General features: G+C 45.9%; 1 protein-coding gene across 1 annotated transcript in view; it reads left to right on the top strand.

Annotated features, from left to right (window-relative positions):
- hsd17b4 (hydroxysteroid (17-beta) dehydrogenase 4) overlaps nucleotides 1-13,645 on the top strand; it is a 149,906-nt gene that overhangs the window by 86,618 nt on the left and 49,643 nt on the right. The window contains exons 17-18 of the mRNA XM_043711513.2: nucleotides 1,118-1,183; nucleotides 12,783-12,852. Of these exons, the coding sequence (XP_043567448.2) occupies nucleotides 1,118-1,183; nucleotides 12,783-12,852 (136 nt within the window). The remainder of the gene's footprint in view (nucleotides 1-1,117; nucleotides 1,184-12,782; nucleotides 12,853-13,645) is intronic.

The following is a 13,645-nucleotide window of genomic DNA, read 5'->3' as shown; positions in this document are numbered from 1 at the left end:
ATAACCCCGTCCACCTCCCGATAATCCGAAGTTCATCCAGCTCCAGCTCCAGTTCCAGTTCCCGAGAAGCTGGAGTTGCGTGCACTTCCCACAGAGGAAGTCAGCAGGAACACTGGTGGTGACCCTTACTTCCCACATTCTGCAGGAGGAACATTCAACTTCCCTAAATGCCATTCCCACTATTCTAAATTTCCAAAAAGACTATCGAAAAATAAAGTATAAAAAAAACTAGTTACCTAACCAATCCAGGGAACAGAACTTTTTTTTATTAGAGGAGGAGGATAGGTGGGAGATGCTATCTAAGTAGTGTTTCGGGTAACACAACCACCCAAATTTATTACTTCACTTACTCAGCAGTCCTGTGTCTGCTCCTGCTCAGCGTATGCTCCACCTATTCACGAGGTAAGTTTTTAAATCAGTGATTCACCTTCCCATCAGCCCCTGGTTGACTCTCCCGTTCTTCCTGCTGCTGAAACAAAAATGGAGGGCCCCGATGCTTAAAGTAAGTTTTTAAATCAGTGATTCGCCTTCCCTAATTTGGCTCTGTGCCAGTTTTCATTGATTACATTCCTGAATAAAACCTTGTGTTGTTTTATTAAGCTAAAAATAATATATCTATGCATTACTTTTGTTGTAAATAGAATGTTCAGTGAAAACCTATTAGTAAAATCTGAGTAACACATTCCTTCAATATGCTTGCGAATGAATTACTTTATTAGATAAGATTTAGATCAGATGATATTCCCTACAGTGTGGAAACAGGCCCTTCGGCCCAACAGGTCCACACCGACCCTCTGAAGAGTAACCCACCCAGACCCATTTCCCTCTGACTGATGTACCTAACACTATGGGCAATTTAGAATGGCCAATTCACCTGACCTGCACATCTTTGGACTGTGGGAGGAAACCCATGCAGACACAGGGAGAATGTGCAAACTCCACACAGTCACCCAAGGCTGGATTCGAACCTGGGTCCCTGGTGCTGTGAGGCAGCAGTGCTAACCACTGAGCCACCATGCCGCCCCTTTTGTGTGATAATCGTGATTTATCAGTTCATAATTGATATTCTCTTTCTATGTACTGCCTATCTTTTAAGAGTATTTTTTGCCTTATCCAGGTTACTATGAATCCTCCCAACAGACCTCCAGATGATGTCATGAGTGACGTAACAAGCGTAAATCAGGTATACAACACTTCTCGCAGACTTGATGTGGTGAAAGGGTTAAAATTGTGTCCCAATACATGTGTGAATCTAACCGAAAATGGAAGGTGTCGCTTGGTCCCGTGTGAATCTTGTTATACACCTTCCCGTGTGAATAACCAGAATGGAATGTGTTTTTTAGCCTTGCTCTGCTCTAACCGAAAATGGAAGGTGTCGCTTAGTCCCGTGTGAATCTTGTTATACACCTTCCCGTGTGAATCTTCTTATCTGTATATAACCAGAATGGAATGTGTTTTTTAGCCTTGCTCTGCTGTTCACATGAATGTTTATATCTGGAAAAGGGTATATCAGCTGGAGAAGTCTCCAGTTCGGTAGAGTCTGCTCCGGGGTTACGTTTAACCGCCGAGCGTGGGTTGTTGGCAACCGCTCTACGAGAACTGACGGCTCCCAGTTTTGGTAACATGTAGAGTGAGTATAAGCCAGACCCGTTGTAAGTACGAGACTGGTTGTGGGGACACTGCGGGGAATAAAACACTTATATTCTAGCAGACTCGCCTCTTGGCTGTTTGTTCTGTGTCAGACTACTTTCCTGCGAGCCTGGTCCTTGACCTTGAGAATTTTTTAAAACATTTGGCGTAGCCGGCAGGATCAATCGCAATTGAGGAAAGATTTTGATACAGAACAATGTTTTGGAAAAAGGCTAAGAAACCAGAGGAACAAACTGTGGAGGTCCTGACCGTCCCGGGATGGCATGGGCCGTGGCATGGCGTGGCAGTTTGTTTGAGAAATGGTGGGGGGCGACCGGAGGACTGGGAGGCCGAGGGCGTAGGAACCCCAGGGTCGCTGCTGTCCACCCTTGAGAGGATCCCAGTCCTGCCGAAGAACCCATTGCCTGGGGTACAGCGGAGGATGTGGGCCTGTGCGGCGGCTTGTAGACAACAGTCAGACAAGCGCCAAAAAGCTGAAGCAGAATTAGCCCTCCTGAAACATGAGCAGGGACTCAGTTCGGGAGATGCCTCTATGTTGAGGCAGGAAATTATGAAGTTAAAAGCTGAATTGACAGCATTAACTGAACTAGCAGGACGAACTATTATGTATTTGTCTGCTAAGAAACGGAAAGAGAAAAGGAAGGTCCCTCGAACCCCGGACCCGGTACAAGTACGGGCGTTTGTAGCCCAGTTAAATAACGGGGATCGGTGGGATATCGATCATTGGGATGGGAACATTTGGGGAGATTTAGATGATCAGTACGAAGAGGACCCACCCGTACTCCAAGCTAAACCAGTGGTTAGGAGAAAGCAGGTTCAGAGACGTCTCCCAGTGCAACGGGAGGTAATGTTAGATGAGAAAGGAAACCCTATACGGAATGAACAAGGGGAGGCAATTATGCATGAATTACCGCGGGCTCAGCCTCCCGCAGAATTCTCTGAATTAACGGAAGACTTCACTACCGATGAGGTGCTGTTTATCACCCAGAAAACCCGACGTAATCCTGGGGAGCCGTTAGAGCTATGGCTAATTCGGCTCCTCGAGGAAGGGGGGCAACAAGTGCAGGTAGACTATCAGGATGCTCCCAAGTTTGGTGGATTAGCAAAGGATGCTGCCATAGACCTGGGGTACCGCAACCAAGCCAAGGATATGGTAATAGATCGCAGTATGGGGACCCTATTTGGGATGTATGCCAGGGCAGTGGCCGAACAGTATCCCTTCCCGTCCGATTGGCCCCCTTGGAAGGAACTTGGACAACGATTAAGGAAGGGGTTCAGAGGCTAACCCGTTTGTGTGTGCGGGATGCCCTGTTGCTGGGAGTGCTGGACGAGGTAGATAACACAAATGTTAGTAGACAGACTAGAGACCATCTAGTGAAGACTGCCCCCCCCCATTATAAACCACTGTTATTAACCATAATGTTGAGTGGACGGGGAGAAACCCTAGGAGATGCCCGTAGTATGATGAGGGAGATGGGTGGATTGGGGACCCACAACCCGTGCTTCTCAGCGGGGCACGGAGGGGCGTCGCCCTGAGGCTCGGGCAGGGGGAAAAGTAAACCCTAATCAAGGAAGTAACCAAGGCCCCTCACGGCGTGCTTTGTGGCAAGCTTTGATACGGGCGCAGGTCCCAGCATCGGAGATTGATGGCCTACCTACACCGGAATTAAAAGACTTATGCAGACGAAAGGGACTGAAGGTGTCCCGGGTAGAGACGGAGTCCCGACCCACTATGGAAGACCTAGTGGAATTACTAACACAAAAATGTCAGACACGGGGTCCGGTTGTTAATGAGCCTCGAAGGGGTAGAACTTCCACTTCCCAGCGGTGGGAATCCTCGGAGGACGAGGAGGAGGAGGAGGTACGGCCTCCCCTCCGAGAGTGTTATAAAGTGGATAGGCGTGGCCGGAAACCTAGTAAGAAAGGCAAGAACAAAGAAGGGCGAGGCAAACGTCTTTACCCAGTGCTGTCTGGGGAAGATGAATGGGAGGAACAATAGGAATCGGGCCAAGCCCCAAGGGTTTGCCCACGAACGAGCCAATGGTCAGCAGACGACATTCGACCTCATGTATCATTGACTATCTATTGGCGCAAATCCGTCCAAACCGTTATGGCTCTAGTGGACACAGGGGCGGAGGCCACCTTAATCTATGGGACGCCCCATAAGTTTAAAGGAACCCCAGTCACGCTGGTTGGGCTGGGAGGTAATCTGATTGAAGGAAGAACAGTACAATTGCTCCTAAAGATAGGTACAATGCCCATTAAAACTTATTCAATTATCATTATACCGGTTAGAGAATGGATCCTGGGAATGGACATTCTGGCCGGTTTAACACTTCACCTCCAACAAGGGAAGTTTGAATTTGGAATCACGAAAATGGCTTTGCGCTGTAGGACGGTGTTAGTGGGAAAGGTTAAGATGGACCCCTTCCCCATCCCGATCGCCGATCGCGTAATAAGTCTTAGACAGTATAGGATTCCCGGCGGACATAAAGAAATATCCGCCACAATTAAGGATTATTTGGAAGCGGGAGTGCTTAGGACATGCACCACGGCGTGGAATAACCCCTTATGGCCCGTACATAAAGCCGATGGGTCATGGCGGATGACGGTAGATTATCGGCAACTAAACCGTCACACTCCGGCCTTGACGGCAGCGGTCCCGGATGCCGTCACTATTATAGGACGAATCCAACATCATCCAGGGGTGTGGTACGGAGTAATTGATTTGGCTAATGCCTTCTTCACAATTCCTATTCCCGAAGATAGGCAGGAACAGTTCGCATTCACTTGGGAGGGTAGACAATTCACGTTCACACGACTGCCCCAAGGATATCTGCATAGCCCTACTATCTGCCACCGGATAGTTGCAGAACACTTGGCTGCCTTTAAAGTGCCTGACGAAGTGATGATCTCGCACTATATTGACGATATGATGATACAGGGGACAAGTCAGAAGCAGGTTCAGGAATTGCTGGACCAACTGGTTCAACATATGCGAGGATATGGGTGGGAGATCAACCCAGCCAAAATCCAGGGTCCCTCACAAACGGTAAAATTCTTAGGAATCGTGTGGAACAAGGGGGAAAGGGAAATCACTGCGAAAGCTAAAAATAAGATTCAGGTCTTTGCCGTCCCTCACACCCAGAAGGACGTGCAGCAATTTATTGGGTTATTCGGATTCTGGAGACAGCATATTCCCCATTTAGGACAAATTTTAAAACCTTTGTATCGAGTTACGAGGAAAAAGGCAGCGTTCGAATGGACGGAGGTCCATCAAACTGCATTTGAAATGGCCAAGCAAGCGATACAGCAAGCTGTATCCTTGGGAAAGATACAGTCAGGACCTGTAGAACTGCAAGTCTCAGCACAGGGGGATTATGCCAATTGGAGCTTATGGCAAAAACAGGAAAGGACCCGTAAGCCACTGGGATTTTGGTCCCGAAAATTACCCCCGGCAGGGGAACGGTATACCCCCTTTGAGAAACAGTTATTAGCATGCTACTGGGGCTTGGTGGAAACCGAAGCCCTGACCATTGGACATGAAGTGATCATGAGAACAGCTATCCCTATTCTTCCGTGGGTACTTAGTGACCCCACTACCCACCGAATAGGAACTGCCCAAGAGAGCAGCATCATTAAATGGAAATGGTATGTGTCGGAGAGAGTGCGGACTGGACAGAAAGGAGTGTCAGTCCTACATGAGCAAGTGGCGGAGGCCCCTGAGGAAGGGGAAAAGCGGTTTGAGGTGATTGAATACAAGGAATCACCCGTTAAGATGGGAAAACGGTATGATGAACTGACCCCGGATGAACAAGCCACGGCTTGGTTCGTAGATGGGTCAGCCCAATGGAAAGCGGGACAGCGTAGATGGAAAGCTGCCGCCTTTAACCCAAAACAAGGCACTACCCTAGAAGAATTAGGGGAGGGAAAAAGTAGTCAGTGGGCAGAATTAAAGGCAGTGCATATGGTAGTCATGCAAGCAGGGGTCATGGGAGTTTGTTTGTTCTCTGACTCGTGGTCAGTGGTTAACGGCATGACACAATGGATGCCAACTTGGCAGGCCAATCAGTGGATGATCCAGAATAGGGAAGTGTGGGGTAAACAGTTATGGGAGGATATATGGGAGAAAGCTCAATACCTGGTCATATACATCACCCACGTAGATGCCCATACCTCTCGAAATGATGTGGAAGCTCTACATAACCGATATGTGGATGGTATCGTCCGAACCATGATGGTGCAAAGGGGCACCTCAGTGGACCTAGCTAGATGGGCACACCTTAAGGCTGGGCACTGGGGAGTGCAAGGAACCTTGCACTGGGCTCGAGACCGAGGAATAGATCTTATGGTAGATGATGTTAAGACTGCAGTAAACCAGTGTGAGCAGTGTCAACATCAGCGGCAGGGAGTGCCCCAACACATGATGGGACATATCCATCGGGGGGATGGTCCGGGACAGAGCTGGCAAATGGACTTTGTGGGTCCCTTACCCTCCTCACAAGGATGTAACCACATATGTACAGCTGTGGACACTATGTCTGGGGTTTTGGTAGCCCATCCCTGTCGTCACAACAATCAACAGGCTACCTTGCGATGTTTAGATTTGATTGAACAATTTTATGGATTGCCCATACAGGTCCAGAGTGACAATGGCTCCCATTTCACAGGAAGGGCGGTAAAGCAGTGGGGTCACGATAACCACGTGGAATGGGTTTATCATGTACCCTATCACCCACAAGCTGCGGGACTTATAGAACGAATGAATGGGCTTCTGAAGTCCTCACTACGAAAAGCAGGAGGTTGCAATGACCTAACGGGTTGGAGGAAGCAACTAATTCGGGTGGTGAAACAAATTAATAACCGCCCATTAGGAAATGGGGTAACACCCTTGAATAGGATGATACGAGTATGTGATACCCCAAAGACTCAGCCTATTAAAATGTGGAAGTTCGCTGAGGAAGCTGATATTCCCGTAAGGGCCACGCCGGCTTCGGCTGGACTGGACCTACGAGCACTAACTGCCCAGACTTTGATCCAACAGAAACCTACGGTGATTAAGACCGGGTTAGGGTTGATTTGTCCCCCTGGAACCTATGGGCATATCCTCCCGCGGTCGGGACTGTCACTAAAGGGGATTGATGTGATGGCAGGCGTAATTGACGCAGACTACCAAGGGGAGTTGGGGGTGATCCTGGTCAACATCACCGCTGAACCTTACGTGATACAGAAGGGGGACAGAATAGCGCAATTGGTCATTAAGCCATGTAACCTTACAACGGTGGAAGAGATGGGAGCTCCCGTTACGGTTACTGAGCGTGGGACGGGGGGATTTGGGTCTACTGACACTAAGGGGGCCAAGGTATGGGTGCGCCAGACGACCGGCCCCCCCAGGCCGGCCGAAATCATAGCACAGGGGAAGGACAGTCTGGTCACCATTATGTACCCCGGAGACCCGACCTGGGCAAACGTCCCGGCGAACCAGTGCTACTTACGTGAGACCTAAATAATGTTGTAATTGCTATGCACCCGCAGGCTGACCCTCCGCCTTGAACATGGGGTGGTCATGGGGATTGCGACTCCTATTGGCGATGTTCGCGATCGGATGGCCACTCCAGGGCATCGGTATCACGGCCTGAACGCTGGTACCGGTCGCCCGCCATGAGGTGCGGTGGGAGGCCAGTAGCCAGCGACGGACGCAGGACGACTTTACATGTGAACCCGGTCAGCAGTGCGTTGTTCTGACTCTCACCAGCGACTGTCAATTGTACACGTGTGCACAGTGCTACATGCGCCGGGATGGGGAAAAATATGACATATCGTTCATACCGCCTAATTGCACCCTGGTGGTAAATGCCGAAGTCAAGACGTGTTTGTGGGACCGACGCACCCAGACATGCGGGACAACGGGGACTCATTGGAGCGTCACAGCTCGGGGGGAAGATCTGTGGCTGCGCAATGCCACCGATATTCGGAATCGTCATCGATTCATGTGGTTAATAATGGTACTGCCCTCGACGAACGCCCCGTCTGAGGCGTTATTAAACCCCACGCGGGGCGGGCCAGCACCGAAGAGGGGTGCCACGGGAGGCGTGCGGTCGCATCGAACACAGTTGGCCCCTATTATGTCAACTTGTCAACAGATGGCCCGGGCGGTACTGCACACTGATGTTCATTGGCGGGTACAGTTGCCCCTCATACCCGAGTGTCATACCAAGAGGCGGCGACGAGCGTGGTACGACACCCTGCTGGGAGGCGCAGGAACTGTTATGGGTATCTCGAATGCCATTGACTCTGAGGTGACCCGTACTAAATTATCTAACACGGGACAGGCCACCTCACAAGGACTACATACTATTGGAAGGTGGATGCCATCCGTAATGATGACTCAAGGAGAGACAGCTGAAATAATGATACGATCTCTGCAATGGGAACTGGATGTCTGGGGCGCCACTCAGGAACTGTTTGAGAACATTACGGCTCAGTTAAATTGGACTGCCTGTCATATTCAAATGTTGCATGCTCAAATACAGAAAGAACGCTTTTTGCGTGTGGTAACATCCCCCAATGTACAGGCGTGGAGGGGACTATGGAATGTATCTGAGAAATTGTGGATGATAACCCATCCAGAGCGAACATGGTGTAACGCAACTATGTGTAACGGATACTTTGTTACCATGAATGTAACCCACACTGTTACGGTCTGTCGATATTATGTATTACCAGTGATTACATCTTCTGGATATTATTTTCTGAAGACAAGGGGACAGTGGTTTAGCCCAGATACCAATATTACCTATGATCTGTCCGCTTGTGAACAGACTGATCAGGGGAAAACTTGCCTACTGATGGACAGGTATCGGGACCCTTGCTTGACTAAGGGAACGGCCCTGTGCGAATGGACTGTTGAGACTCCAAGGGACATGATGTGGCAGATTGGGCCACACACGCTCTGTGTGGCTACCAATAATCCACATCCTATGCTTCCCTCAGCACCGTTCTCGGGATGCCTCTCAAATGTCTATCAGTGGCACTGGCAGAATCACACCTATTTGTTGACCACTTATAGCAGTGCTCGCCACTTTACCAAGGTGCAGTGGAAAGTGCTGAGGAATCCCTGGAACATTTCCCTGGATCGGTTTAAGCGGGCATTGGACCGATCCGAGGAGCTTAAGCAGATATTACGAAAGCATCAAACCAATGTCACCAAGGTTACGGTGTCTACCTTTATACATGGACAGGAGGTAGTACATGCTGCCCGTGTAGTGGACGTGGAGTCAGCTCATCATTGGTGGGACATATTGAGTGGTATGTCCTCCACTGCGGGGACATTCCTGTTCCCACCCTTGTCGATCCTGGTAGCGGTCCTGGTGATTTTAACATGCTGTAATGTCCTGACTTGCTTGTATATTTGGCGTGTACATAGGCGCTTGTTAGAAAGAATACATGTGGGCATAATGTAACACATGTATTGGGTCAAGCAGTGGAATGTGGTGTAAAATTATGTCCCAATACATGTGTGAATCATTATGCAACACATGTATTGGGCCAAGCAGTGGAATGTGGTGAAAGGGTTAAAATTGTGTCCCAATACATGTGTGAATCTAACCGAAAATGGAAGGTGTCGCTTGGTCCCGTGTGAATCTTGTTATACACCTTCCCGTGTGAATAACCAGAATGGAATGTGTTTTTTAGCCTTGCTCTGCTCTAACCGAAAATGGAAGGTGTCGCTTAGTCCCGTGTGAATCTTGTTATACACCTTCCCGTGTGAATCTTCTTATCTGTATATAACCAGAATGGAATGTGTTTTTTAGCCTTGCTCTGCTGTTCACATGAATGTTTATATCTGGAAAAGGGTATATCAGCTGGAGAAGTCTCCAGTTCGGTAGAGTCTGCTCCGGGTTTACGTTTAACCGCCGAGCGTGGGTTGTTGGCAATCGCTCTACGAGAACTGACGGCTCCCAGTTTTGGTAACATGTAGAGTGAGTATAAGCCAGACCCGTTGTAAGTACGAGACTGGTTGTGGGGACACTGCGGGGAATAAAACACTTATATTCTAGCAGACTCGCCTCTTGGCTGTTTGTTCTGTGTCAGACTACTTTCCTGCGAGCCTGGTCCTTGACCTTGAGAATTTTTTAAAACACTTGAATATTAAGATATTTTATATTCAATCTGTTCAGAGATGTTGTTATTCACTTTTGTACCTTCTTCAGAATAGTTACTGGATTTGAAATGTTAACTGTGCTTTCTCTCCACAGATAGGTAAAAACAATGACTGCAGATGCTGGAAACCAGATTCTGGATTAGTGGTGCTGGAAGAGCACAGCAGTTCAGGCAGCATCCGAGGAGCAGTAAAATCGATGTTTCGGGCAAAAGCCCTTCATCCATAGATGCTGCCAGACCTGTTGAGTTTCTTCCGCAATGTGTATTTTTGTTTCAGATTACTGGTGTCTGTTATTGTTTCTTTTATATTATTCAATTGGAAAATGTTATTCAACATTTCAGCTGAAGCCAAATGAAATATTAGTGATTTGTATGTTATTTCCTAAAGTTATTTTTGATTGGTCCAATAAATTTGATCATAGATTGTTAGGAACTTCATCTAGTGGTGTAAAACTACTTATTTTCATTAGTTTTACTGATTTAAAAACTTAAATGTAGCAGTTCTGGGCCTTTCTGTTGCTTTCTGAAATTTAAGTAACTTAGAGGTGTTTAATTGTCTACTTGCATTGTCTCCCCTGAGGGAGCTTGTTAAAATTGTCCCAGAAATTTCAGTTAGTGCTAATGCAGCTGAGTGGAAAAACCTGCTTGAGATTCTTGGCTGATGTTAAGCAAATGGAATAACTATGTTCTCAAAACCAGTAAACTCTTGCGAAGTGGATTTACACACAATTGGAAAATGAGATTAAGCTAAGGGGACAGCTAGAAAAAAGGGAAATTTGTTTTAAAAGCAAATGCATAGAGAGCCTTGATATATATGAAATTCTGACCATTTTTGCAAGAATATGTACTCACAAGACAAGACTTGTGGACTTTGCCCTTTCCTGAAGAAGGGCTTATGCCTGAAACGTCGATTCTCCTGCTCCTTTAATGCTGCCTGACCTGCTGCACTTTTCCAGCAACACATTTTTCAGCTTTGCCCTTTCCATGCAAAGTTATCCAAAATAAGTGAATAAGAAGTAGATACCAATCCTTATTCTGCTGATTATTTGGACAACTATTTACATTTTATTTTTGAAACCATCTTAACAGTTCTAGTGAGACACTAAGGCATATGAAAATAATCCAAGGAACAGGAGAATCGACGTTTCGGGCATAAGCCTGCCCGAAACGTCGATTCTCCTGTTCCTTGGATGCTGCCTGACCTGCTGCGCTTTTCCAGCAACACATTTTCAGCTCTGATCTCCAGCATCTGCAGCCCTCACTTTCTCCTCCCATATGAAAATAATCACTCCAATTTGAATGAAAGAGGGGCAAAAGTTTTAATTACTAAAATTTCCTAGTGACATTATATGTGAATGATTTGGAGATGCCAGTATTGACTGGGGTGTACAAAGTTAAAAATCACACAACACCAGATTATAGTCCAACAGGTTTAACTGGAAGCATGCTAGCTTTCCGAACGCTGCTCCTTCATCAGGTGGTTGTGGAGTAAAAGATCGTAAAACACAGAATTTAAAGCAAAAGTTTAGTGTGATGAAACTGAAATTATATATTGAAAAAGACCTGGATTGTTTTTTAAAGTCTCTCATCTTTTAGAATGGTTTCAGTTCTTTCATATGTAAATCACAGAACATTTAACAGTCTCACGCAGGGCAGCTCATACCTTGGATGCATTGTCTGGGCGACATGACACCAATTGTTAAAGTTCACTTGAGAATGTAACTTTTAAATGTTCTGTGATTTACATATGAAAGAACTGAAACCAACATGTTCATTCTAAAAGATGAGAGACTTTAAAAAAAAACCCAGGTCTTATTCAATATATAATTTCAATTTCATCACACTGTAAACATTCGCTATAAATTCTGTATCTTACAGTCTTATACTCCACAACCACCTGATGATGGAGCAGCGCTCTGAAAGCTAGTGTGCTTCCCAGTTAAACCCATTGGACTATAACCTGGTGTTGTGTAATTTTTAACATTATATGTGAAGACTTCTATTAGTTCTTTAATTGATGAGTGGAGAAATTAGCTATTAAATTACTTCAATTAAGTACAACTTTTATACTTTGTAGTCCCTATGGTATACAGGGGAACTTCAATTATCCGAACGTAATGGGCAGGCACTATTTCTTTCGGATAATCGATTATTTGGTTAATCGATTAAATGCTTTTTCTCTGGGGCTCGGAGTCTGATCCTGTCCAGAAGACAACAGAAGCACACAGCGCGTGAGGCCCTGCTCCCTAACCCCACCCCCAATACTACCCCCCACACCTGCGCTCCCTAACCCTGTGCAACACCGTTTAGGGTACACCCTCTGTAGAACTCCAGGGAAAGTGTGGAGCGAGGGAGAGGGCGGGCAGACAGTCATTTGGAGATGGTGCCTGTTTAATCACTAAACAAAAGACGCGATCACTGTTGGAAACATGTCTTTGATATAATGTTTCCATCGGGACCTGGAGATCTCCTTTGGATAATCGGTATTTGGATAATCGAGGTTCCTCTGTAAATGACCCTGTTCTTAACACCATGTTCTATTTGTTTTACCACTCAGTGCCGCGTGATACTAACTGCTCATATCAGTATTGTTTTATTTCTAGACCAGCAAATTTTTGCATAGGACTCATTTTACTTATTAGATGGGCATAAACATTTCACACTCAACAGAACAATTTGCAAGGATAAACTTACATGCCATAAAAATATTGGTTTGTCCCTTGTTTTGATATTCTTTTGAATTGCTCCGATGAGTGCGAGTTGAGAAACTTCAACAGAATGTGTCTTTTTCAGCAATACCTAAATATTACAAACTACCAGGTCAGAGTTGCAAGTTTAGTTGAGTCTTGAACATATGTTGAAATGCTTTTGTTGCGCAACTGTATTTTATTTTATCTGTGATTTATATTTTTAAAAATATCGACTGTATTCTGTGAAAGTAAAGTTGGGCACGTTTCCCCCTATTACAGGCTGCTCTGTACCGGCTGAACGGAGACTGGAACCCCTTGCACATTGACCCAAATTTTGCTGCTTTTGGAGGTAATGTAGTATGAATTGAAATTGTTTATTCAAAATAACTGTATTTCTTAATGATTTTATTTATTTGTAAATTGCCAAATAAATAATTATGCTAAAACTGCAGTCATTTATTCATTTCTCATATTCCATTTCTCATTTGACCTCATCTATCTTCTCAATCTATAACGACTTCCTCTGGGTTCTTGTCTGGTGACTTTATCCAAAATCATAACCATAGTTTTCACTTGTACAAAGATGGCACCCAGCTGTATCTCAATATGATCTTTTTTAACTTGCATTATATTCAACTTCTTGTCTAATTTCCAATACTGGTTGAGCAGAAATTCCTTCCAGTTAAATATTAGAAAAAGCAAAGCCATTCTTATTGGTATCTGCTACAAAAGTTGTTTTGTAGCCACTAGTTCTATCTCTCTTGGTGGCTATCTGAATCTGAGTCAGACTGCAACCTTCAAGCCAGATTTAAACCTGAGATGAGTTTCCAGTTACAATCTGGTGCACTGCTAAGACGTCTTTTCACCTCCATAAGATCACAGCATTGCTGAAACTCACAACCATGCTTTTGTAATCTCTGCACTTGAGTATTATAGCACGCTCTTGACTGGCCTCCCATATTCTGCCCTCACAAATTTAAGGGAATTCAAACTTTACTGTTCACATTCTTAGTTACACCAAGCCTGTTTGTTTATCACCCTTGTGCTCACATTGGCTCCCAATTAAGTAATGACTTGAGTTAACATTCTCCTCCTTGATTTCCATTCCCTCCATGACCTACCCCTCCCCATCTCTGTAATCT

The sequence above is a fragment of the Chiloscyllium plagiosum genome, unplaced genomic scaffold (genome assembly GCF_037043375.1).
Source record: "Chiloscyllium plagiosum isolate Xiang-an unplaced genomic scaffold, Cpla_swu_hap1 HiC_scaffold_2, whole genome shotgun sequence".
In the NCBI taxonomy this organism is placed as follows: domain Eukaryota; kingdom Metazoa; phylum Chordata; class Chondrichthyes; order Orectolobiformes; family Hemiscylliidae; genus Chiloscyllium; species Chiloscyllium plagiosum.
Note: the sequence above shows the minus strand (reverse complement) of the source record. Positions and strands in the feature narration are given on the sequence as shown.